At 44.6% G+C, this 20,045-nt stretch overlaps 1 protein-coding gene across 4 annotated transcripts in view; it reads left to right on the top strand.

The window, feature by feature from the left end:
- The first annotated feature begins 1,278 nt into the window (after positions 1 to 1,278).
- Prrx1 (paired related homeobox 1) overlaps positions 1,279 to 20,045 on the top strand; it is a 70,027-nt gene continuing 51,260 nt past the window's right edge. For 3 of the 4 annotated variants that reach the window (NM_011127.2, NM_175686.3, NM_001025570.1), the window contains exon 1: positions 2,774 to 4,029. In NM_011127.2, the coding sequence (NP_035257.1) occupies positions 3,789 to 4,029 (241 nt within the window). In that variant the 5' untranslated portion in view covers positions 2,774 to 3,788. Of the gene's footprint in view, positions 4,030 to 20,045 lie in introns of all 4 variants that reach the window. The other variant, XM_006496703.4, reaches the window with a different exon arrangement.

Genomic DNA, 20,045 nt, shown 5'->3' with positions numbered 1-20,045 from the left:
GACAGAGAAGAAGAGGAGGAGGAAGAGGAAGAAGAAGAAGGGAAAGGAAAGACAAGAAAAGAGCAGACCCAGAAACACCTGAAAAGGCCTGGGGTAACAAAAGTTCCTTAGGGTGTGGGTTTCCTAGAGGACTTGCTTCAGAGGGGCTTTTCCCAGTCCAGCCAATCCTTCCCCCTGACTGCAAGGGATAGTCTAAGTTTTCTGGCCAGACAAAAGGGCTTAGTGCACACAGCTGAAGCCCAGGAGACCTTCTAGGAAGAACAAAAGGTTCCAGGAGTCTTTTGAGCTAGCACAGCCTCTAAGGAATGCTAAACAAGGTTGTTAGGTAGCCTAGCCGCCTCCCTTGCCCTCCCTAGGCACCAGCAGATACAGGTTTCTGTGGAACTCCAGAGCCCCAGTTTGGAGGACTAGAGCACACTCTGTGCCCACAGATGTCAAAGGACACCTTTCTAGTATACCTCTCCTTGCTACAGGTTTCTAGAACAATGGGGGAGGGGAAGTCAGCAAGTGGCAGTAGTTGGTTTGCCTCTGACCTTTAGGAAAATACCAGACATTTGCATTTTCTATATATGCTAGATGCTATATTTGTTATTATCTAAACAAATTTGCTACACAGATGTTAGAAATGTATCTAAATGTTCCCATAGAAACCATTAATACCCAGGTTGATACTGTAGCAATTGGTTGATAGGAACATGGGTAACCAGCTGCGGTTTTTCAAAATGTGCCTGCTTCCTGGAGAAAAGGCGGAATGCAAGGAAAGGCACTTAATGATATTTCTGGGGATGGTCTCTGATCTCTTTTCCTTGACAGTCTTCTGGAGTATCAACCATACTGGCTGCAAACAGAAACAAGGATACTTCTTGGAGGCAATATCTAGGGTGCTAGAAGTCCTGATCTTTTACTCAGGATTTGGTCACAAATGGCAATCCTCACGTCTGAAAGAAAAAGGAATCCATCTGTGTAAGTAAAGATGGAGCGCATGAGCCTCCAGTCTGAGAAGATATGGGAGAGACTGATGCTGTCTGGCCTTAGGAAGAGAGAAAGGGTGTCTCCTTTCCCCTAAGGGAGCAGAGAGTTCCAGAGACACCGGTGGAAATATGCCACTTTAACCTGACCATCGAGTCGCTTCCACTCCAGGCACTTTAGGCTCTAGGAGTCTCACCGTTGGCATCTCCGAAAGCACCTCAGGATACTCAAGTCCCCACTCTGTCTGGCCCACCCACGGGCAAGTCCCCAGCGCAAGAACCAGCTCTTCTGGCTTAGATGCCCTCCGGCAGACAAACCTTCGCGGCTCAGAGCCTGAGCTGCCGAGCAGGGGCGACCAGAGCACTTTGGCGGGGCTGGGGGCTGCCGGTCGGGGGCACGGCACGAGTGGCTGGAGCGAGGCGAGGGGTGGAAAAAGGAGGGGGCGGCGGGTGGACTAATGATGAAAAAGTCTCCTCCATCCTGGCTCCTTAATTAAATGCATGGAAAGAACCGAGGCGCGCACATCTGGTTTCAATCTACAGCCCTTTGATGGCATCAAATGTTCTTTTCCCAGATCAGGGCTGGAAGTTCTGGGCTAACTATGGCCGTTTGGAGCACAGAAACCATTTATACACACTGGGACCCTTCCTTCTTTTCAATTCAATCTCATAGCTACAGGAGAAGGGGAAATCTAGCAATCAGGGGAGCGAGGGGAAACGTATGTATGTGTGTGTTTAAAGAACATAAAACGCCACAAATAAGCACATACTATTTTACTTACTGGCCATATAGTAACTCATTCCTAATGAGACTATTAAAGCTGTTACCAGATTCCAACAGGTCATGAAAACACCGTCCAGCACCGCTCTGCCCTCTGTCAAGCCTGGTCATAGACTTCGACCTTCCTCAGTCTCTGTGTTTGCCAGGGCCTCACCGAACTGGATACAGATTAGCACAGAGCCCACCCCACCCCCAGCTCCTCCTGCTCCCCCCAACTTCTTCAGCCCCAGTGTTCCTGTCTGCTCTGATCTGGGGCAGCCTCGGCTACGAGCAAGAAATTAGAACATTGGCAAAGGTAGGGGAATTATCAGGACGGACTTTCTTCTGGTTTAATGAATATGTAAATTTTCTACTGTCTGAAGCCTGGGGATTTCTGGTGGCAGCGAAAGTCTCGAATCCATTCGAAGCTGAAGACTTCTGGATCTGCCCAAGCCGTCTTTAGATCGTAGAGAGCCTCCCGTTATTATCGCTCTTGTTATTTTATTACATTATTTAATAGGCTGTCTCTACAGAGCCAAACGAGCTTTAATAGGCTTGCTCTTTTTTGCCGTTCAGTCTCAGACTCTCCCTGCGCTCTCCGCCAAAACAAAGCTGCAGGAAAAGTTACTGGGGGGCGGTGCAGCCGCAGATTTGACTGTTATAGATGTGCATCTTTTCCCTGTTCCTTTTTCTTTTTTCTTTTCCTAACAAGTTTGCCCTCAGCTGTTATCAAAACATGCAAATGAGATATTCCAAGAGGATCTCAAACAAATCCGGAGGAGTTAATGCTGAAACAAAATAATCAGCCCCGTTTTAAAGTGACTGCGGGTTTCGGGCACTTTTCTCTCTGTGATACTACTGCAAGGGAATGATAATTAGACCTTTATTTTAAAAATCCAAAGGGGCTCTCTCCTTAGCTTCCCTCCCTTTTCCCTCCCTCCCTCCTTCCTCCCTCCCTCCTCCTCTCTTGCTCCCTCCCTCTCCCTTTCTCTCTGGCTCTGATGTTGGCAAAGGGGTTTTCTTAATCAGACTGTTTTTTCGGTCCGAGGAAAAGGAGGTAGGAGATTGTGATGGAGAAAGGGGGTCTGTAAAACGTCAGGCGCCGCACAAAGGCTTTGCCACGTAATTACAGGCTCCTATTAAGTGGAGATCTGCCCTCCCAGGGGTCTCCAATTTTCTTGTATTCCCTACAAAGCCTCCTCTCCATGCCAGCCTGTGCCTTTTGAAGTGCCAGAGAGCTTCTTGATCCAACTGAGAAGGGAAAAGGAGCTCCGCACGGAGAAGGGGGAGAGAGCGGAGGGAAGGGGGACCGCCACCCTTCTGCAGACTCTTGAAGCCCCGCTTCTTTATTTCTTATTTTTTTTTCCTCCTTACGAAGAGTAAAGTGAGAATCCTGCTCTCTAATACATCTGCAAGACATCACTCTCCTGAAATTCTAGTCACTCCCGAGAATCCACAGGAGTGCAGAGAGGGGGAACGCGCTTTCTTGAAGACATTTTAAAGCTGGAACAAGCCTTCTTCTGTTGGCGCTTGAACTCTTGCCGGGGGAATAACTTTTTTTAACCTCTTTCTCTAATTTTTTTAAAGCCACTTTGATTCTTCTCTCCACCCCTTCTTCTCTCTTCTGTTTGCCTAACTCCCCCGCCCCGCTGGCCTCCCCTTTCCTCGCTCCCCCTTATTATTATTTTTAGTGTCTGCGAGTGGACGCTTTTTAAGAGTTGAAAGGGATATTTTTTTTCTTTTTGATCTAAGCATAGGTTGTTTGTTTTGTTTTTATTTTTGAACTTTTTGGTGTGGATTATCTCTCTGGACCGCGCTGGACTTGGCTTTAGCGAAGTAACCGAGGCTGCAGGGAAAGTTACTTGTCCCGAAAGTTCTACACTTCAGAAGGGGTCCCACCCTCTGTTTCTCTCTCTCTCTCTCTCTCTCTCTCTCTCTCTCTCTCTCTCTCCACTCCCCCCTCTTTCTTCCCCACTCGGCTCCTCTCCCCCCTCACGCCCACAGCGTTTGGTGTTGATTCGAGCGGGAAGAGGGGGGTGGGTGGGATTGGAGGGGAGACCATGACCTCCAGCTACGGGCACGTTCTGGAGCGGCAACCGGCGCTGGGCGGCCGCTTGGACAGCCCGGGCAACCTCGACACCCTGCAGGCGAAAAAGAACTTCTCCGTCAGTCACCTGCTAGACCTGGAGGAGGCCGGGGACATGGTGGCGGCACAAGCAGACGAAAGTGTGGGCGAGGCGGGCCGGAGCCTGCTGGAGTCACCGGGACTGACCAGTGGCAGCGACACCCCTCAGCAGGACAGTGAGTGAGGGCGCGTGCTCCGGGGAGTGTGCGCTGGGGACACAGGGTGGAGGCCCGGGGAGGGCGGCGGGAGCGTGTTCCAGGCTTCGGTTTCGGGGAGACAAGGCGTTAAGAAGTTAGGAGTCCTGGGAAAAGTGGCTGGTTGCTGATCGCAGAAAGACCGATGAGAAAAAGAGGGCTCCCCCAATGCTGTAAGCCAAGCGGGCGCTGGAGAGAGACCCGGAGGCCCAGGGACGCTGGGAGGCCAGGGGATCCCATGCAGGGATTCTGCGGCCACCACTGTCTCCAGCCGCCAGGGCTGCATCTCCAGTTCGGGCGGAGCGGCGGTCAGAAATCCCGCAGGCAGGCGGGGCGTCCACGCCAGGGTAGGAGCGGTCCGGTCCGGCCAGAGCGCAGGCTACACAGCCACCTCGGTTAGAGAAAACAGGGAACAAAGATGCAGGGCAGGCTTGGGAGCGCGTCTTCCCTGGGGTTGAAGGGAAAGCACTGTGCTCAGAGGAACCTGGAAGACAGGACTAAGGTCGCATACCCTCTGTGCATATGACCCAAGCCTGGAAAAGACTAAGGGCAGCGCGGGAACACACAATTCTTGTCGCCCAGGCTTGCTCTCTGACCTCTGCTGTCATCTCTACCTTGTTTAAGATAGAGCTAAAAACCCACCTATTAAGTTAAACCTTGATGAAGCTAGGAGAATTTTCGTTAGAAGCAAAATCCAGAGACTGCCTGGCTTGGTCTAACACCATATTTGCATAGGGGAATCGCGGGTTGCAGGCCCAAGTTCCTGTGCAGCACGGCCTGTTGGCCCCTAGACCTCCAGAAAAGTCTATGAACAAGCTGCCTTCCCCAGCCTTAGTCACATCTCAGTTATTAACTTCACCTTTACAAAAAGACTGACTGCAAGTGTATATCGTGGTCTCTTAGTATATAACACACTTGTCACCTGGGCTCATTCTCTAGTCAGATGTACAGAGAAGTTGCAAAAGTCTGGACCCGGCAGAACATTCTAAAATGACCTCTTTCCTTATCATTATGTGCTGATCGCTCCTTTAGAGCTCCGAAGGCCCTCTGCCATTCTGCGATTCTCTCAAGGCACTGTCCCTCTTAGATTACCAAATAATTTTTAAGGCACTCAAAACAAACTGGCATCAGAGCCAGCTGGAAAGGGTTCCTGGGCACAGTGGGGGGAACCAAGCTCACAGAAGCCACAGGAGAGCCCTATGTGATCAGGGCAGTGGCTCCTAGTTCTGCAGTCTGCTAGGATTGAAGTAGTTCAGATGGCAGTATCTTGGGGACAGTCAACGCTGGATTGGGCTCACTGAGCACCACATGAGCTGGATAAAGAGATATGAACTAGCCATTTGAATTATATATATATATACCAGTCTAAACCACACCCAGGAAGAATCAGTGTCCCCAAAGCCTGGGTAAGGGCTAGGTTCCGAGCTATAGTTATTCTGTGTAGAGTTTGAGGGAGGCTGATCCTGGTATACATGCCAGCATCACACGGATACAGTATCTGAAGCTCTAATAAAATGGACTACAAAATACTATGAGTATTTTCACTGGGGCAAAATATAAAACAATATCTAGGAAGATAGTACCTGGAACTCTGTGATTCTATCAAGACAGTTTCTACACGGCTCATTGTTGATCTCAAAAGTTATCACTATTTGAAGAGCTAATGTTAGAACTTTATACTACCACCACCACCACAACCCATAAACGATGCCAAGAGAAAACAAGTATTGCAGAAACTGCTGTGTTGAAGACCAGGGTGGTCAGAAAAGAGAGGGTAATACTGCTCTTTGCTCCACAAAAGGCTGGTACATAGGAAAAGCAGGACCAAGACTGGCCTCAGCAAGCCAGAACCCCAGGGTGGCAGTCGACTTTAGAAACCGTGCTGGGCTAGAAAGGGACAGAACCCCTGTACTGTTTTTATTGGTTCATCTGGATTTTGTTTTGTTTGTTCTTTAAGGAAAGGCTAGAAGGGAGCTCCGGGATGGTCATGGTCTTCCACTGAGTATAGAAAAAGCCAGGTAAAGGAAGCCACTGAGGAGCTGATTTGGAGCGGCTGTACGGAAGCTGGTTGACACTAGAATCACCAAGGTCACAGCACATATATAAATCCCCTGACCGATTTTAAGGTTTCCAGAAAGGGGGGTCAGAGGACCTATTGTCCCCCAGAAAAGGGGACAAGATCTCATGAATCTGCAGCGAACTCTGCACCAGCTCATATTTGTAGTGACTAGAGAGGCCAATGGAGAGAGGACCCAGGGAGGTAATCAGGCTTGCCTAGGTAAAGGATACACCAAACAGGACAGTCACCAGTCAACTTAAAATGCTGGATGAGGTGAGGAGTATCAGTGAGCAGCACTTAGAATTTAGAAAGAAGTCAGGGAGACATACACACACCCACACGGGGCTGACTGTCTTTGCCTTTCTGGGGGAGATGGGCTTCGGGTTTATACTAAGAAGCTATTGCTTTTGGAAGCGGATTTTTTCTTAACCTTCCCCTTCTCCACAGGGGGTGATAGATAACAGGAGACTCTTATCTCAAATCAAGCAGCTCCCTAGATAGATACCCTTCCTTACTCTTGAGCACCAGGTAGAACGCAGAGGCAGTTGGGACCTGTGACAGGTTGTCACCCTCTGTTTCCCAGCCTGTAGCAGACATCAGAGCTCAGATTAGAGACAGGGAAGAGGGGAGTCTGCAAAAGAGGAGAGCTGCTGTGGGAGATTTGGCTGTAAGGGATTTAGGGGTCACAGTAGGGGTCACAGGGGATGGAGAAGTTCACAGCCAGTCAGGTGCTCAGAGTGAGAAAAGAAAATACCTTTCAAAGAGATGGGAAACAATGAACAGCTGCCTTAGTCTTCCAGCTATATGGAAAGTTGGCCTCTCGATCTATCTAGAGGAAATTAGCATTAAGGTTCGACTCATGCCCTCAATAATAGCCTTAATTTTGTGAAACTTTGCATTTTAACCTGGTCAATTGTTATCAAAAGTTAAGAGCCCTTACTGTCCTCTCCCACTTTAAGTCAGTAATCTTGCCCTTTCATTCCTCCTTCTGGTCAGGGGCAGACCCCCACTCTATTTTCTTCTCTGTGGAAGGACTGCTTTTATTATTGTTTCTCCCAGCCCTGTATATTTCTCTGGAAATTTTTGGTTCATTTAACACTGTTAAAAATCTACGGCTAATGTAAAGGAGGAACGACTGCGAGTGTGTGAACGCCGGTGATGGCAGAGAAGGATTGAGTAGCAGGGAAAGGAAGAAGTCATAAAAACAGGCAGACCTATTCTTGGGGCGAACAGTTCATCTCGCTGTCAACTTCTTAATTTCAACTTCTGCAAACTCTTAAAAAAAAAAAAAACACGCCTGCCTTCCACGTTCCCAACCTCTAAATTAGTGAAACCAGATTGTCCTAATAAGACCTTTTGTTGAAAACACATGTAGTCATAAAAAGGTAGACGGAAAGTCAATTAGACACGCGCGCGCGCGCGCGCACGCACACATTCACCAGCCGGCGCTAAGTGTGCACCCGGGCACAGCTGGGCCCCGGGCCGTGGTGGATGCAAATGGGGAACAACAGCGGCGCGGGAAATCGATTTGTCACAAAGGCAGAGGTGTAAACGCAGGCCAAGGATCGCCCTCCTGAGCCACCAGCCACACTCTCCCTGGCCCAGCTTCCCAATTTCTCTAAGCCAGAGGAGAAAAGAACCTTCTCTAGGGCGCTCCCCAGTTGGAATCTGCATCAAAATAATATCAATTCCCTCTCTCCCAGTTGTGGCTCCTTTCACAATAATTATGGCGCCACAAGTGTCTTTGGCAGCACCACCCTAGGGTTTGTGCCCCATGCTGGTACTCTGAATTTGAATTCAGGCCTCAAGGATCTTAATTCAAGACAAAGATCATAAAACAAGTCCTCTTAAGGGTGGCCTGGAAATTTCTCTCTTCACAGGAGCAAGGGATAAAAATCCAGGAGCAAAGGAGTTCCCCAGTCCTGAAGTGTATCTCAAAGGCGGGTGGTGACCTGCTTATTTTGCTTATTTTACGTACTGGGACAGAGAGGATCATGGGTGCGTCCTCTTAAAATTTTTAGAGAAAAAGACAATTTAGTAACTTCGAAAGTTTGGGGACCAAGGATGTCTTGGGGTTTGAAATATCAGGGAATTGCACCCAGAAGAGCCAAGGACTTGGGCTGACCAGACTCCTTGAGGCTCATTCTCCTATTCCATGAAACCCTTCTGAGACCCTGTAGCTTCCTAGCCTTAGATTTTGCTCTGTGCGGATGAACTTTCTTAACTCAAGTCACAGTGCTGGGTAGCAAAAAACAGGCCCGCAGCAGATCACACCAATGTCAGTAGTTCCTTTGTCTTCCCATCATTCTTGATTTAACAGCAGGGATGTATAAATCATCCCCAAACCAACAAATGCCACCCCTCAGGCCCCCTGCGAAAGCAGCGAGTGCTTTTCTATTACAGGGGCGGACTCCCAAGGCTGAGTTTCTAAAGAGTTTCCGCCTGGGAGCCCTATGCTCTAAATGGCGGCTATAGATTCTCAACTATGACCTATGACGGTCTCTAGACCAATTGGATGTTTTATTTTAAAGAATTTACAATCCTCTCCCTATGCGGTGTTTATCGGGATTCACTGACACGTAGTGAGCAGAATCTCCGCCTAGACAAAGCAGGCAAAAACTCTGGGACTGCGGGTACCCAGTTGTTTCAAACTTCTGTGCCTGTGGGTCTTGCACTGTGACCCCAGGGAACCTTCAGTTTAAGGCTCCATCCTCTTTGTATGCTGTGGAATGTTCATTTTATTAACTCTGTAGAAGAGCCACATGAGGAACCACTTTGAAAATGGAAAGGGGTATTTATAGAAAAGGAGATGGGTTTTGCATTGTGTTGGGAGTGGGCAGAAAGAGATTTTCAGGCGGACAGTATCCCCCCTCCCCCAATAAAAAGTAAAATATGGATCTCAGAAGACTCTATCCAGTCTTGGATAGAGCAACATTTAATTTTAAAAAAAATGATTATTTTTGTTGTTGTTGTTAAATGTCCTTATGGCCATTTGTGGGCTAACAATTAGAGAATTACTTATAGGCAGAGCATCACTAAATGGTGAGCCATGCCTTGTCCCATTTCCTTGATCTACTCTGATGCTATGAGATGCCACCTTCCATGGGTTTCCTACTTTTTCTCTCCCTCTTTATCAAGAAAAAGATCTGTGTGCCTTTCGTAATGGTATTGATCCACAAGAATTTGGATTCTTGGGGAAAAACAAAACTTAGAGCCCTAAAGTAAATAATCTCAAATAGTAGTGAAAATATCAGCAAAGCCGCATGGGCTCCTTTGTGCAAAGTGCAGCTTCTGGTTAAGCCAGGATAGGTGTAGGTACCAGAGAAAGGAAGCAGGACTGGCAGGGACGCTTCTGAGTTAGCAAGTTTAGTTTTACAGAACGATGTCTCTACTGGAGACTGAATATTAGCAGGTTCTTAGCATCAATAGATCCGAGTTCTCAAAGAAGTATTTGTGTAGACCTCTGTGACATACTGACTTTAAAAGTAATAGTATTTTATTGGCTTGAAATCACTTAATTAAAAAAAAAATCTAAAGCTGATTCCAGAGGGTTACAACCTTGGTTGCTTATAGGAGTGAAATAATCTCTACCTGTGATGACTTAGCGGCTGCTTATGAAAGAAACAGAAATCGTGTCAACAAATAAAACAGTAACCTTTTAGAGGAGCCCAAAGACAGTCAAAACTTATAATTTCATCATTTCTGGAGTTCTCGAATGAGGGACAGAGGGCTGAGTTGTGGCCACATAAATTCTTGGATCCTGAGTGCCTAAAACCCTTTTCCGTATTGCAGAGTAAGGAAGGCTCGGGCCCTGAGGACGCCAGTCTCCTTTTTATGATCATTGGTTACACCAGGCTCAGCATCAAATGAAGAATCCACTTGGAATGTGCATGAGAAATGAGAAGTAGTAGTGTTCTGGGGTGTGTGTGTGTGTGTGTGTGTGTGTGTGCGTGCTTTAGGTAAAGAGGAACTAACTGAACAAAGATTTTTTAATTTTAAAACATAGCTATCAGTGTCTTTGGTTTTCACTGCTTTTGTCTGTGCCCAGGCAAAGATACAAACCAGCCTCCTCCACCTCTACCGGCTTCCTCCTAGTCCAAAAATCCCTGCCTTTTGCAAGGCAGGACCACCAGCCTAGCCTGACTGGTTCCTGCTTGCCTTTTCTTTCCAATAGGGGGTGCAGTTCTCCAGGACTGAGGCTGGGAAGTAGTCTGCTTTTAAAATAAATAAAAAAATAAATAAATAAATAAATAAATAAATAAATACTGCCCTTAGCTGGGAGACACAAGCTGTAGGACTCTTCTGTGTAAATGGCAAAACATAGAAAATCCCCACAGCATGAAGACATTGCCACAAGACTGGCCCTTCAGTTATAGCTGTTAGAACTGGCCCCTAGGTTCTATGGAGGGGGCATGCTGATGTGTGTGTGTGTGTGTGTGTGTGTGTGTGTGTGTGTGTGTGTGTGTGTGTGTGTAGATTTGGCTGGTATTAGCAAGATATATTTCAAGCTGCAATAGAAACCCTTAGAATACCTGTAAGTCTTTAAATAGGACAGGAAGTCTGGCACCCTGGAATGGAGGGTAACCCTCTTTCCTCAAAGGAAAGCAGTTAACTGCCCAAATACTTGTGAGATACTGAAGTTTGAACACTTGATATCGCTTCCAATCCCTGCTTCAGGGACTTGAAGATAAATTCTTAACCCCCTCTGTAAATTTCACAGTTCTTTTCATTTTCTTCTTACTCAGTGGTGGTGGGAAGAAGACAGCACAATGGCTGAATGAGAATACTGTTGTCTCGGTGTAGATGCAGCGAATACTGTTGTCTCGGTGTAGATGACAGCGAATACTGTTGTCTCGGTGTAGATGACAGCGAATACAGACGTTTCCAGATAATCTGACCTGAGACGCTCAGTAGAAGCTGGAGCAGGAGGCTAGAGCTGTGAGGGAGATTATTTTCCCACAATCCTGTGTCAGAGAGTGTGAACATTGATCCCATTCAGCTACTTTCTCCTTATTACTCACTGCATTATATTTTAAAGGACCTCACAGCCCCAGAAGGAGGTGTAGTTATAAATAAGCATGAGAAACAGATGGGTGCTCTCTCAGCTAGGTTCATACAAGGAAGCCAAGTCTTTTCAAAGGAGACTCAGAAAGACAACTTCAAGGCCAACTCAATCAAAACCTGTGCCAATCAGCTTGAATACGGGCAAAGTGTAGGGCCTGGCCAGCAGTAGGTACAATCAGAGAACCACTTTTTCTCATGTTTACAGGCAATCGCTTTATACTAATCCGGTGCCAGTCTGCCAAAGGCTTGGTAGGATTGGCTTGGGCCTGGTGGGTGGGGAGAGAGTCAGGTTCCAGCAACCTGCCCTTTTTACTTTTTGTTCTTTGTGTCTCTGCCTCAACAAATTTAGTGCTAGAACTTAAAACAACCCTTAAATATTATGTTCTGGAATCTTCTGAAAGAGAGGGGTGAGTGCTGAGCTCCAGTATCTATACCATGCCAGATTTTACCTGTATTCTTCCTCTTTGCTAATCCACTTCATTATTTCACTTTTGACTTGGGGGTTCTTGAGACGGGGGTCTCAACCATGTAGTCCTGAGTATCTGGGAACTCATGACACAGATGAGAATAGCTTTGGACTTACAATGGTACTCCTGTCTCCCGACTCCTATATGTTAAAATCACAGCGGTGTACTACAGCACCTGTCCTCTCTCCCAGTTAGCAACCCACTGGTTGTTGTTGTTGTTGTTTTTTTTTTTTTTTTTTTTTTTTTTTTTTTTTTTTTTTTTTTTTTGAGTTGTTTCTTGTGTCTGTTCCTTCTCGGGATAACTGATGAGCTCACGGAACTCAAGGTCCTAATGGAAAATATACCATGGATTCTAAATCTTTGCTCATTGTCATTCCCATGCACCGCCACTAATCTAGAGCAGAAAGTGGCAGTAAATAATGATCGGCATCCCAACTCTCTAATCCACTTTCTATTGGCGTTTCTTCCACAGATACTGCCATAGCTCGTCGCAGCTGCAACACAGAGACGGTTGTCAACTGGTGGTGCTTAGTAAGCACTTTCAGTCAAAAGTTTTCACCATCTAGTGACAGTACTAAGCACTCTAGTCTCTCTTCCCAATTTCTGCTTCTTGCCCAGGTCTATACTGTCCATAGCCATTTATATATTATTATTCCCCGCTCATAGCTAGACAACTCTATTGAAGTCACAGATCTATGTATGCAGTCACCTACTTGATATTTCTGTTCCAGTGTCACAGAGGTGCTTTGGCCACAGAGATAACAACGTGCGGAGCTCCCATCCTTTGATCCTCAGATTTCCCTATTTTCCTAGGGGCCAACACGTGGCAGAAGTGAAACATCCACCCGCAACTCTCCTTCTCTTATGCCCTTGCAGGCTTCATCTTTAATTCCCTTCCAGTTTACCTTTAAAAATCTACCTAAACCCCTCCTCTTTAAAATCCCTAGTCCATCAACCTGCACCCTCTCCTTTCCTGATAGCTCTCCACATGTGCCTACTTGTCCTTTCTTACCTGCAGATAAGGAGATGTGCAGTGCTTAGAATCCTTAAAGCACATCTATCTATGGTTTCTACCAGATACAGTGTTTAAAAATCCTATCTCTGCCCACATTAGAGCACACAATTGCTTTTCAAACTTTCCAACATCATGGAACCAAGGATGAATGAGTTATCTTGACATTTTCTTCCTCTTCCTTCTCCTCCTCTCCTTCTCCTCTTCTTCCTCCTCCTCTTTCTCCTCCTCCTTTTCCTCCTCCTCCTCTTCCTCCTCCTCCTCCTCTTCCTTCTCCTCCTTTTCCTCCTCCTCCTCTTCCTCCTCCTCTTCCTCCTCCTCTTCCTCCTCTCCTTTTCCTCCTCCTCCTCTTCCTCCTCCTCCTCCTTTCCCTCCTCTTCTTCCTCCTCCTCTTTCTCTAAAGTCTTCATTTTCATCCTGCTCTAGCAATTTGCCATGTTCACAAGCCTAAATCTTGAGAGAAGCTGGCTTGCTGCTGTGCCCTCCTGTGCTAGCTGGGAAGGTGTATTCCTATGTGGAAGTCTCATTTCTGTGTCTCAGCTTCTTAAGAGAATGAGCTGGCTCGGTATATGCTACCTTCCAAGGTTCTAGTGCCATGACACTTCTTTGTGATACTTCTGTTTAATTGCAGGCCCTGTAAATCTCTTTCTGTACCTTCCTGTACATGACTCCAGTGCTTGGTCTGGAGACACTCAATGCTTCTACATGCATTGTTTACTTGTTTTCTAACTATTTTAGGACTGAGAACCTACCTTGAAGTTTTTCTTAGGACTAGAGACTAGTGTAGGGCATATTTCCTCAGACACTGTATAGACACCTCGGCAAGGAGGCATTCTTCTGACCCTGTCTTTCTAGCTGCAAGTATTTTTGTTTTGTTTTGTACTTTTATAAAATAAAAATGAAGTAGTGCACATGCACATTTTAGAAAACTATATTTATTTACACCAACATTAAAAATGAAAAAGTAAAGTTACCATTACTTCACTACCCTGAGGTAAATACAGTTAATATTTTGACATTGAAGTGTTTTCTTTTCAGTTTTGTTTATATGATTTTTGATTATGTGGCATTAACATCTTTGATGACTGATTGTTCTTTAATCAGTAAAGGAGTCTGTAAGCCCATTTCCAAATATCCTGTTTCTTTTTAAACAAGAAAACACTTAAACATTTATCCCACTCGTTCTCATCAGTGAAGCTGAACAAATAAACATGCAAACAGCAAACAAAGGTCTCTGGAGGGTTATGCAAGCCTTGGTCACCGCAGCCCTGGCCCTTCTCAGCGTTCTCAGCTTCCAGGGGAAGCCTCTCCAGCCCCAAGACTTTGAGAATAAACGGTTTCTTTTTCTTCTCTGCCTGTTCTAGTTGGGAAGATTCCCTAGACATGAGCTCACGTTTTATGAAACTGGAAAAACCAGCCTTGTATATAAGTGATGCTCCAAAGCATGCTTCGAGGAGAATTTTCCACAGGATTAACTTTTGATATGGTGGGGAGAGAGAATGTTCACCAAGTGGGCACAGAGGGGAGACTGACAGGGTTTCTTCTCTTGTAGGTTCTTGGGTCTTACATTTCCTTTTATTAAATGCTGGAAGATTCATACATTTCTTTCTACCGTGGAGAATGACAGTTACAGTGGCAGATTTGGCGCCCCATTAAAGCATTTCAACAAAGGAAGAAGCATTTAAAAAAAAATCAAACATAATGAAATTTATCCAGACATGAGCTTTTGATTAAAGTGATAAATATAAGTAAAATATAAAATTGCTATTATAAAATCTATTTACAAGTCATTCCAAGGAAGAATGTCATTAAAATATTTGCCCTACAAATACAAACATTTTCCTGAAGGGAAGGATTAATAAAGGGTCTAACACCATGCCGAATAAAGTTTTTAACTTATGAATTAGATATATTTTATATATCTCAATAACTACTCTTTATCTTTCTCATTAGAGGGAATAGAGTAAGCATCATTTTTGAGAATTAAAAAAAAAAACCACACTTACCCAATAAAAGTTTCTGCAGTTCCCCACACCTCCTTCTTCTAAAGGAGGGGAGAAAGAACACCCAGAGAGCCGCCTGCCTGTAACCAGATGTGCCTTCCAGCTGCTCTAATCCTTAAGACCGGGGGAAGACCACAGGATGAATCCCCAACACATTTAAGAAATAAAACGTAATTTAGTTCATTAATCATGGAACCGAATTCTGCAGTTTAGCTAGACATATTTCAAAGACTGAATCCCTTCTGACAAGAGAAACAGAAAATAATATCTCCGCACACTCGCCTGTTACAAGCTGTTCTCAACCTCCTTCATGGGGAGGGGCAGTTTTCCTAAGTGTGAGGATTTTTCAGGCTTTTATTTAAATGTTTTCTTTGTCTTTCCTGCTTCCTTTACCTCCAGGACTCTGCTTCCTTGAGGCACACATATTTGTTTTCTGCAGTGTTTGAGGTTTGTTTGTTTACTTTTTTGAAAGAACAGCACTTCTTTGAGGGAGGAAGTGTAGCTTGTGTTGCTTATGTTGGGTTAGGCCTGGAAGTGACATTAATTAATTTAAGTGACCTAATTTACTCATTCATGGTGGTAGCTTATTTCAGGCAAGTCCTTTATTATTTGCATGACTTACGTTGTCATAAAGTATCGATACAAGAAAAATAGAGTGATATAAAATATATAACTATTTTACAAACACCAAAAGCACACACTTGCTGTTCCATCCCATAAAGTTAATCCTGCGGTGACGGAGCCCTGTAACTCTTTTCTGTTTAAAGATAGGGGTTTTTCTTGTGTGTAGAATCCTAGTGCGTTACTTACTCTGAAGTGACTTACTCTCCTGATCCCATTTTAACTTTTTTTCATTGTACCCTACTGTGACCCTTGTTGTCAATCAAATCATTTTGGGTGCATTGCTCTCCTGGAGGACAATGTAGGTTAGGGATGAGGAGCCAAGGGGCTGCTTTACAATATGTCCCCAAGCTGTGCAAACATTTGAAAAGTGATCACACAGTTGCTCTGCCTCACTCCTTCCTGGGAAGTCAGTAAGCCAAGGAGAAACCAAACTTTGTAAAAGTAAATGCAAAACAAGCTGCGTGGTGGTGGCTCACGCCTTGGATCCCAGCACTAAGGAGGCAGAGGCAAGTGGATCTCTGTGAGTTTCAGGACAGCCAGAGCTACATAATGAGACCCTGCCTTGAAAAAAACAAACAGATAAAAATAAAGCAAAACAAAGGGCTAAATGTATGTGCATTAATGGAATGTAAGAGATAGACTCTTTCAAAATTAAGTTATCAAGAAGAGATCAAAAATTAAAAATACAGTTTATTAGACTCAAGCTCTCAAACTGTAAGGAATCATTGGGATTGGGAATATAGGTGAGCATGAGAGTATGTGCTTATTAATATGCATGAGAACAATCCCTATAATGTATACACACAAAATGAAAAATGTCTCATCTGGGTTTTAGGGGTATTAGGAACTTCTGTGCATTTACTGTGGATCCAGGGAATTCTCTGTTCAATTATGGTCCTACCAATGCACTTATGACTTGATTTTGTACAAATTTCTGTGTCTCCATTTCTGTGTCTATAAAAGTGCCACATTAACATGGCAGACCGGGGTTCACTGCTTAGCTTAAGCAGTGAATAACCCTTAAACAGAGGTCACTTACGACCATAGGGAAACATAGATATTTACATTACAGTTCATAGCAGTAGCAAAATTACAGTTATGAAATAGTAACAAAAAGAACTTTATGGTTGGGGGTCACCATAACGGGAGGAACTGTTTTTAAGGGTCACAGTGTTAGGCAGGTCGAGAACCATTGGCTTAGAGTAATGAGCTAATAAATGCCAAGTTCTCAGTATGCCAGTACGCTTCCTGTTGTAGGCACAAATAGACGCTTGCCCTTTTCTTAGTCTGCACTCAGCCCAAACATCTCTGACGTGTATCGTTTCTCCCCAGCTTGGTTATATATTCACTGTGGTTTACCAGTCGATCCTGGAGGCCATTTAGTACTACTGAAATTAGAATATTCCCATACTCTGAGAGTCAAACACTTCCAGCATGTCATTTACAGAGTGACTAAGTAGGCATACGTTTTTAATCTGCAGTTAGAAACTGATGCCTCATGACTTTTTGTGACGCTCATACGGCTCCACCACAAATGCCACCATGAATGCTAGGCGTGTGTCTGCCTTAGAACTTTGTGAATAAGATCCCCCCCACCCCCGTTTATGATAACTAGTCATGCTGACCCTATAATGTTTCAGGGGGCACTAGCAATCTTTACACCCACTGCTTCAGCCACCATTATGAGCTTCTGAAGGTTGTGTAGATCATATGATACACAATTAGGGCACAAAGTACCAAGACTGTTAAACTAAGACCCGATTTAATAAGTTCCCAGGGACCTACCATGAAGCAGTCTCCCTGGTTTGTCATGCTTCCAATGTAGCACCGACTGACAACTCCACTGAGATCTCGATGGGGCTTATTAAGTTTTTGTGCAGATATAATACCATGTTAACTATGACTACACATACATTTGCCCTTCTGTTCTTCAATTTCCTAATGAGTTGCATAGAATAAACAATCTGCCCTCCACCTGATGTGTTCTGTTTTCTTGCACCCCTCTTTGAAATCTAATAAGCCTAGAATATGTAAAGACTGCATTTCTATATCACAAAGTATCTAAGATGTCTTCATTATTTTTTGTTTTGTGTTTTCTTTTTGTGAAGCTATTAACAATCAAATCTCCTTGGCATTTCCAAGCAGTGGATCTGTATTGCTCACAGCTGTGACACATGTGGAACAAACCAGTCTCTATGGGTGAGGCATTTGGACAACAGTTTATTGCAATGCTGATGCGTCTTCCCCAGTGTGGTCCAGGCAAACAGCTTGCTATTGCCTCTTTGCCAGAGTGAGGCAGATTATGCCCCAAACAGTCTCAGTGAATATGAGGCAAAGATTAGATGGATTTTTTCCCCCTGAGAATAAGTAGCAGTCTTATTTGCTGAGAAACATTTGTGTGTGTGTTTACAAATAGTCTTAATTGCATGACCCATGCAGTCTGTACTAGGGTGCATGGCTAATCCCAAGTCACCGTTATATTTAAAAAGCCATGGAGTCCTTTCTTACCTAGAAATATTTTCTTTGTTTTCATAATTTAGGTGCTACTTATGCTATTGTAATGCTGGTAATTTCTGTTGATTTGTAGAGAAAGAAACAGAAATACCAGATCGTGTGATTATTTCTCTAACACGGTCATGCTCCTTCCTGTACAAACTAGATTCACTAGCATCAGAATGACCCAAGAAACACAGTTAGGACTCCATCATATCCCGTGAATGAGACTCTGACACGCGCATGCTTTAAATATTACAGATGAATATTTTTGAAGCACCAAGCCTGAAAGCACTACCTCCGATCATTCTGATACACAGCAATTGGTATCAAGTAACAGGACAACGTGTTTCTTTGTAACAATGGGTGAAGGTTTGGTTCCAGTGTCACTTAAACTGTAAGTGACAATCTTCTGTCTTTAGCCAGGTACAGGTACGTGCAGTTTGAAAGGCGAGGAGAGGAGACAGATGTTTTATACCTCGGAGTACCTGCCATGGTGCTTTTCCTATTACAGGTTGCTTTAAAGCAGCTGTTGTACAAATGAATATTTGAACAAACCAACGAGAAATTAAAAAAAAGTCTGTGTACAGCATGTATAGGTACACAGCACTACTCTAAAAAGACAAGAAATACACTACGAAGAAATACATAACCTCTGGGTAGATCCTCAGGTGACTGTTGCCTCAGCTCTCCGTGTTGAAGAAGCCTACACTGGAAACGTATACTCTGTCCCACAGACCTTTGCTGTTTAGTTTTCAGCCAAAGTAATCCTCAGAGGAAAGTGTGCTGCCTGCCTTTGGAAGATGCCATCCACCCTCTTCTTCCTTCTTCTAAAATTAAGTATTTCTTTACTTTCAGTCAATAAAGCATGGATTTCTCGATGTTTTGACATTTAATCTGGTTTGGTAAACAAAGTTTTAAACGACCCCCCTTCACATGCATATTTATGAGAAGGCTGTATATAAGATTTCACTATAACTTCCCCAACTTATTCCATTAGTGACATCCTTGGACCTGGCATAAACTAGGGCTATATCTTCAATATTCCCTTCTAAGTGTGCTCCAAAGTTCTTGACCCACATGGCCGTTCTATTAATACCAAGGCATGCTTTCTTTTTTTTTTTTTTTTTTTTTTTTTTTTTTTTTCCATTTTTTATTAGGTATTTAGCTCATTTACATTTCCAATGCTATACCAAAAGTCCCCCTTACCCACCCACCCCCACTCCCCTACCCACCCACTCCCCCCCTTTGGCCCTGGCGTTCCCCTGTACCGGGGCACACAAAGTCTGCGTGTCCAATGGGCCTCTCTTTCCAGTGATGGCCGACTAGGCCATCTTTTGATACATATGCAGCTAGAGTCAAGAGCTCAGGGGTACTGGTTAGTTCATAATGTTGTTCCACCTATAGGGTTGAAGATCCCTTTAGCTCCTTGGGTACTTTCTCTAGCTCCTCCATTGGGAGCCCTGTGATCCATCCATTAGCTGACTGTGAGCATCCACTTCTGTGTTTGCTAGGCCCCGGCATAGTCTCACAAGAGACAGCTACATCTGGGTCCTTTCGATAAAATCTTGCTAGTATATGCAATGGTGTCAGCGTTTGGATGCTGATTATGGGGTGGATCCCTGGGTATGGCAGTCTCTACATGGTCCATCCTTTCATCTCAGCTCCAAACTTTGTTTCTGTCAAGGCATGCTTTCTAATGGAGTATATGTCACAGTAGATTGGTCTCCAAATGGTCTATTTGTTGGCTTATCTTAACTGATAGAATCTTGGACTAATTAGAAAGAATGACTTAGAAAAACAGAGTGAGTTTGACTTTAGTATGCTTGAAAGAAGAGAACATGAAACGTGGACGCTTGCACTAAACCAGGGGCAGCGGTCTTCCTGGATCTAGGTCTGTATCAGAGTTTATTACAGAGTTATCGGCCTCTAATCCCATCTGAGAGCCTTTGGTGACACAAACTTTGCTCTGGTGGTCCATGACGTCACTGGAACCCCCTTGCTGGAATTACAGCTTCATAATTCACAGCTTGCTCTTGTTTATTTTCCATTTAATTATTTGTGAGCATACTGGCTGCCTACCCAGGGGAGCTATGTGGTATGCTCCTGCAAATCTCCTTGTTACATAATCAAGTAGATCAGAAGTCATTCACCAAGTGTCATGGCATCCCAGGTCTCAGGCCTAGCTCATTCTGGTCTTGTTTATGACTGTCCTGAAGGTATCTTGGCTGGTTCACCTTTCCAATGGGTCTTCCTATTTGGGGTATGTAGTTATT

This window comes from Mus musculus, chromosome 1 (genome assembly GCF_000001635.26).
Source record: "Mus musculus strain C57BL/6J chromosome 1, GRCm38.p6 C57BL/6J".
Taxonomy (NCBI): Eukaryota; Metazoa; Chordata; class Mammalia; order Rodentia; family Muridae; genus Mus; species Mus musculus.
Note: the sequence above shows the minus strand (reverse complement) of the source record. Positions and strands in the feature narration are given on the sequence as shown.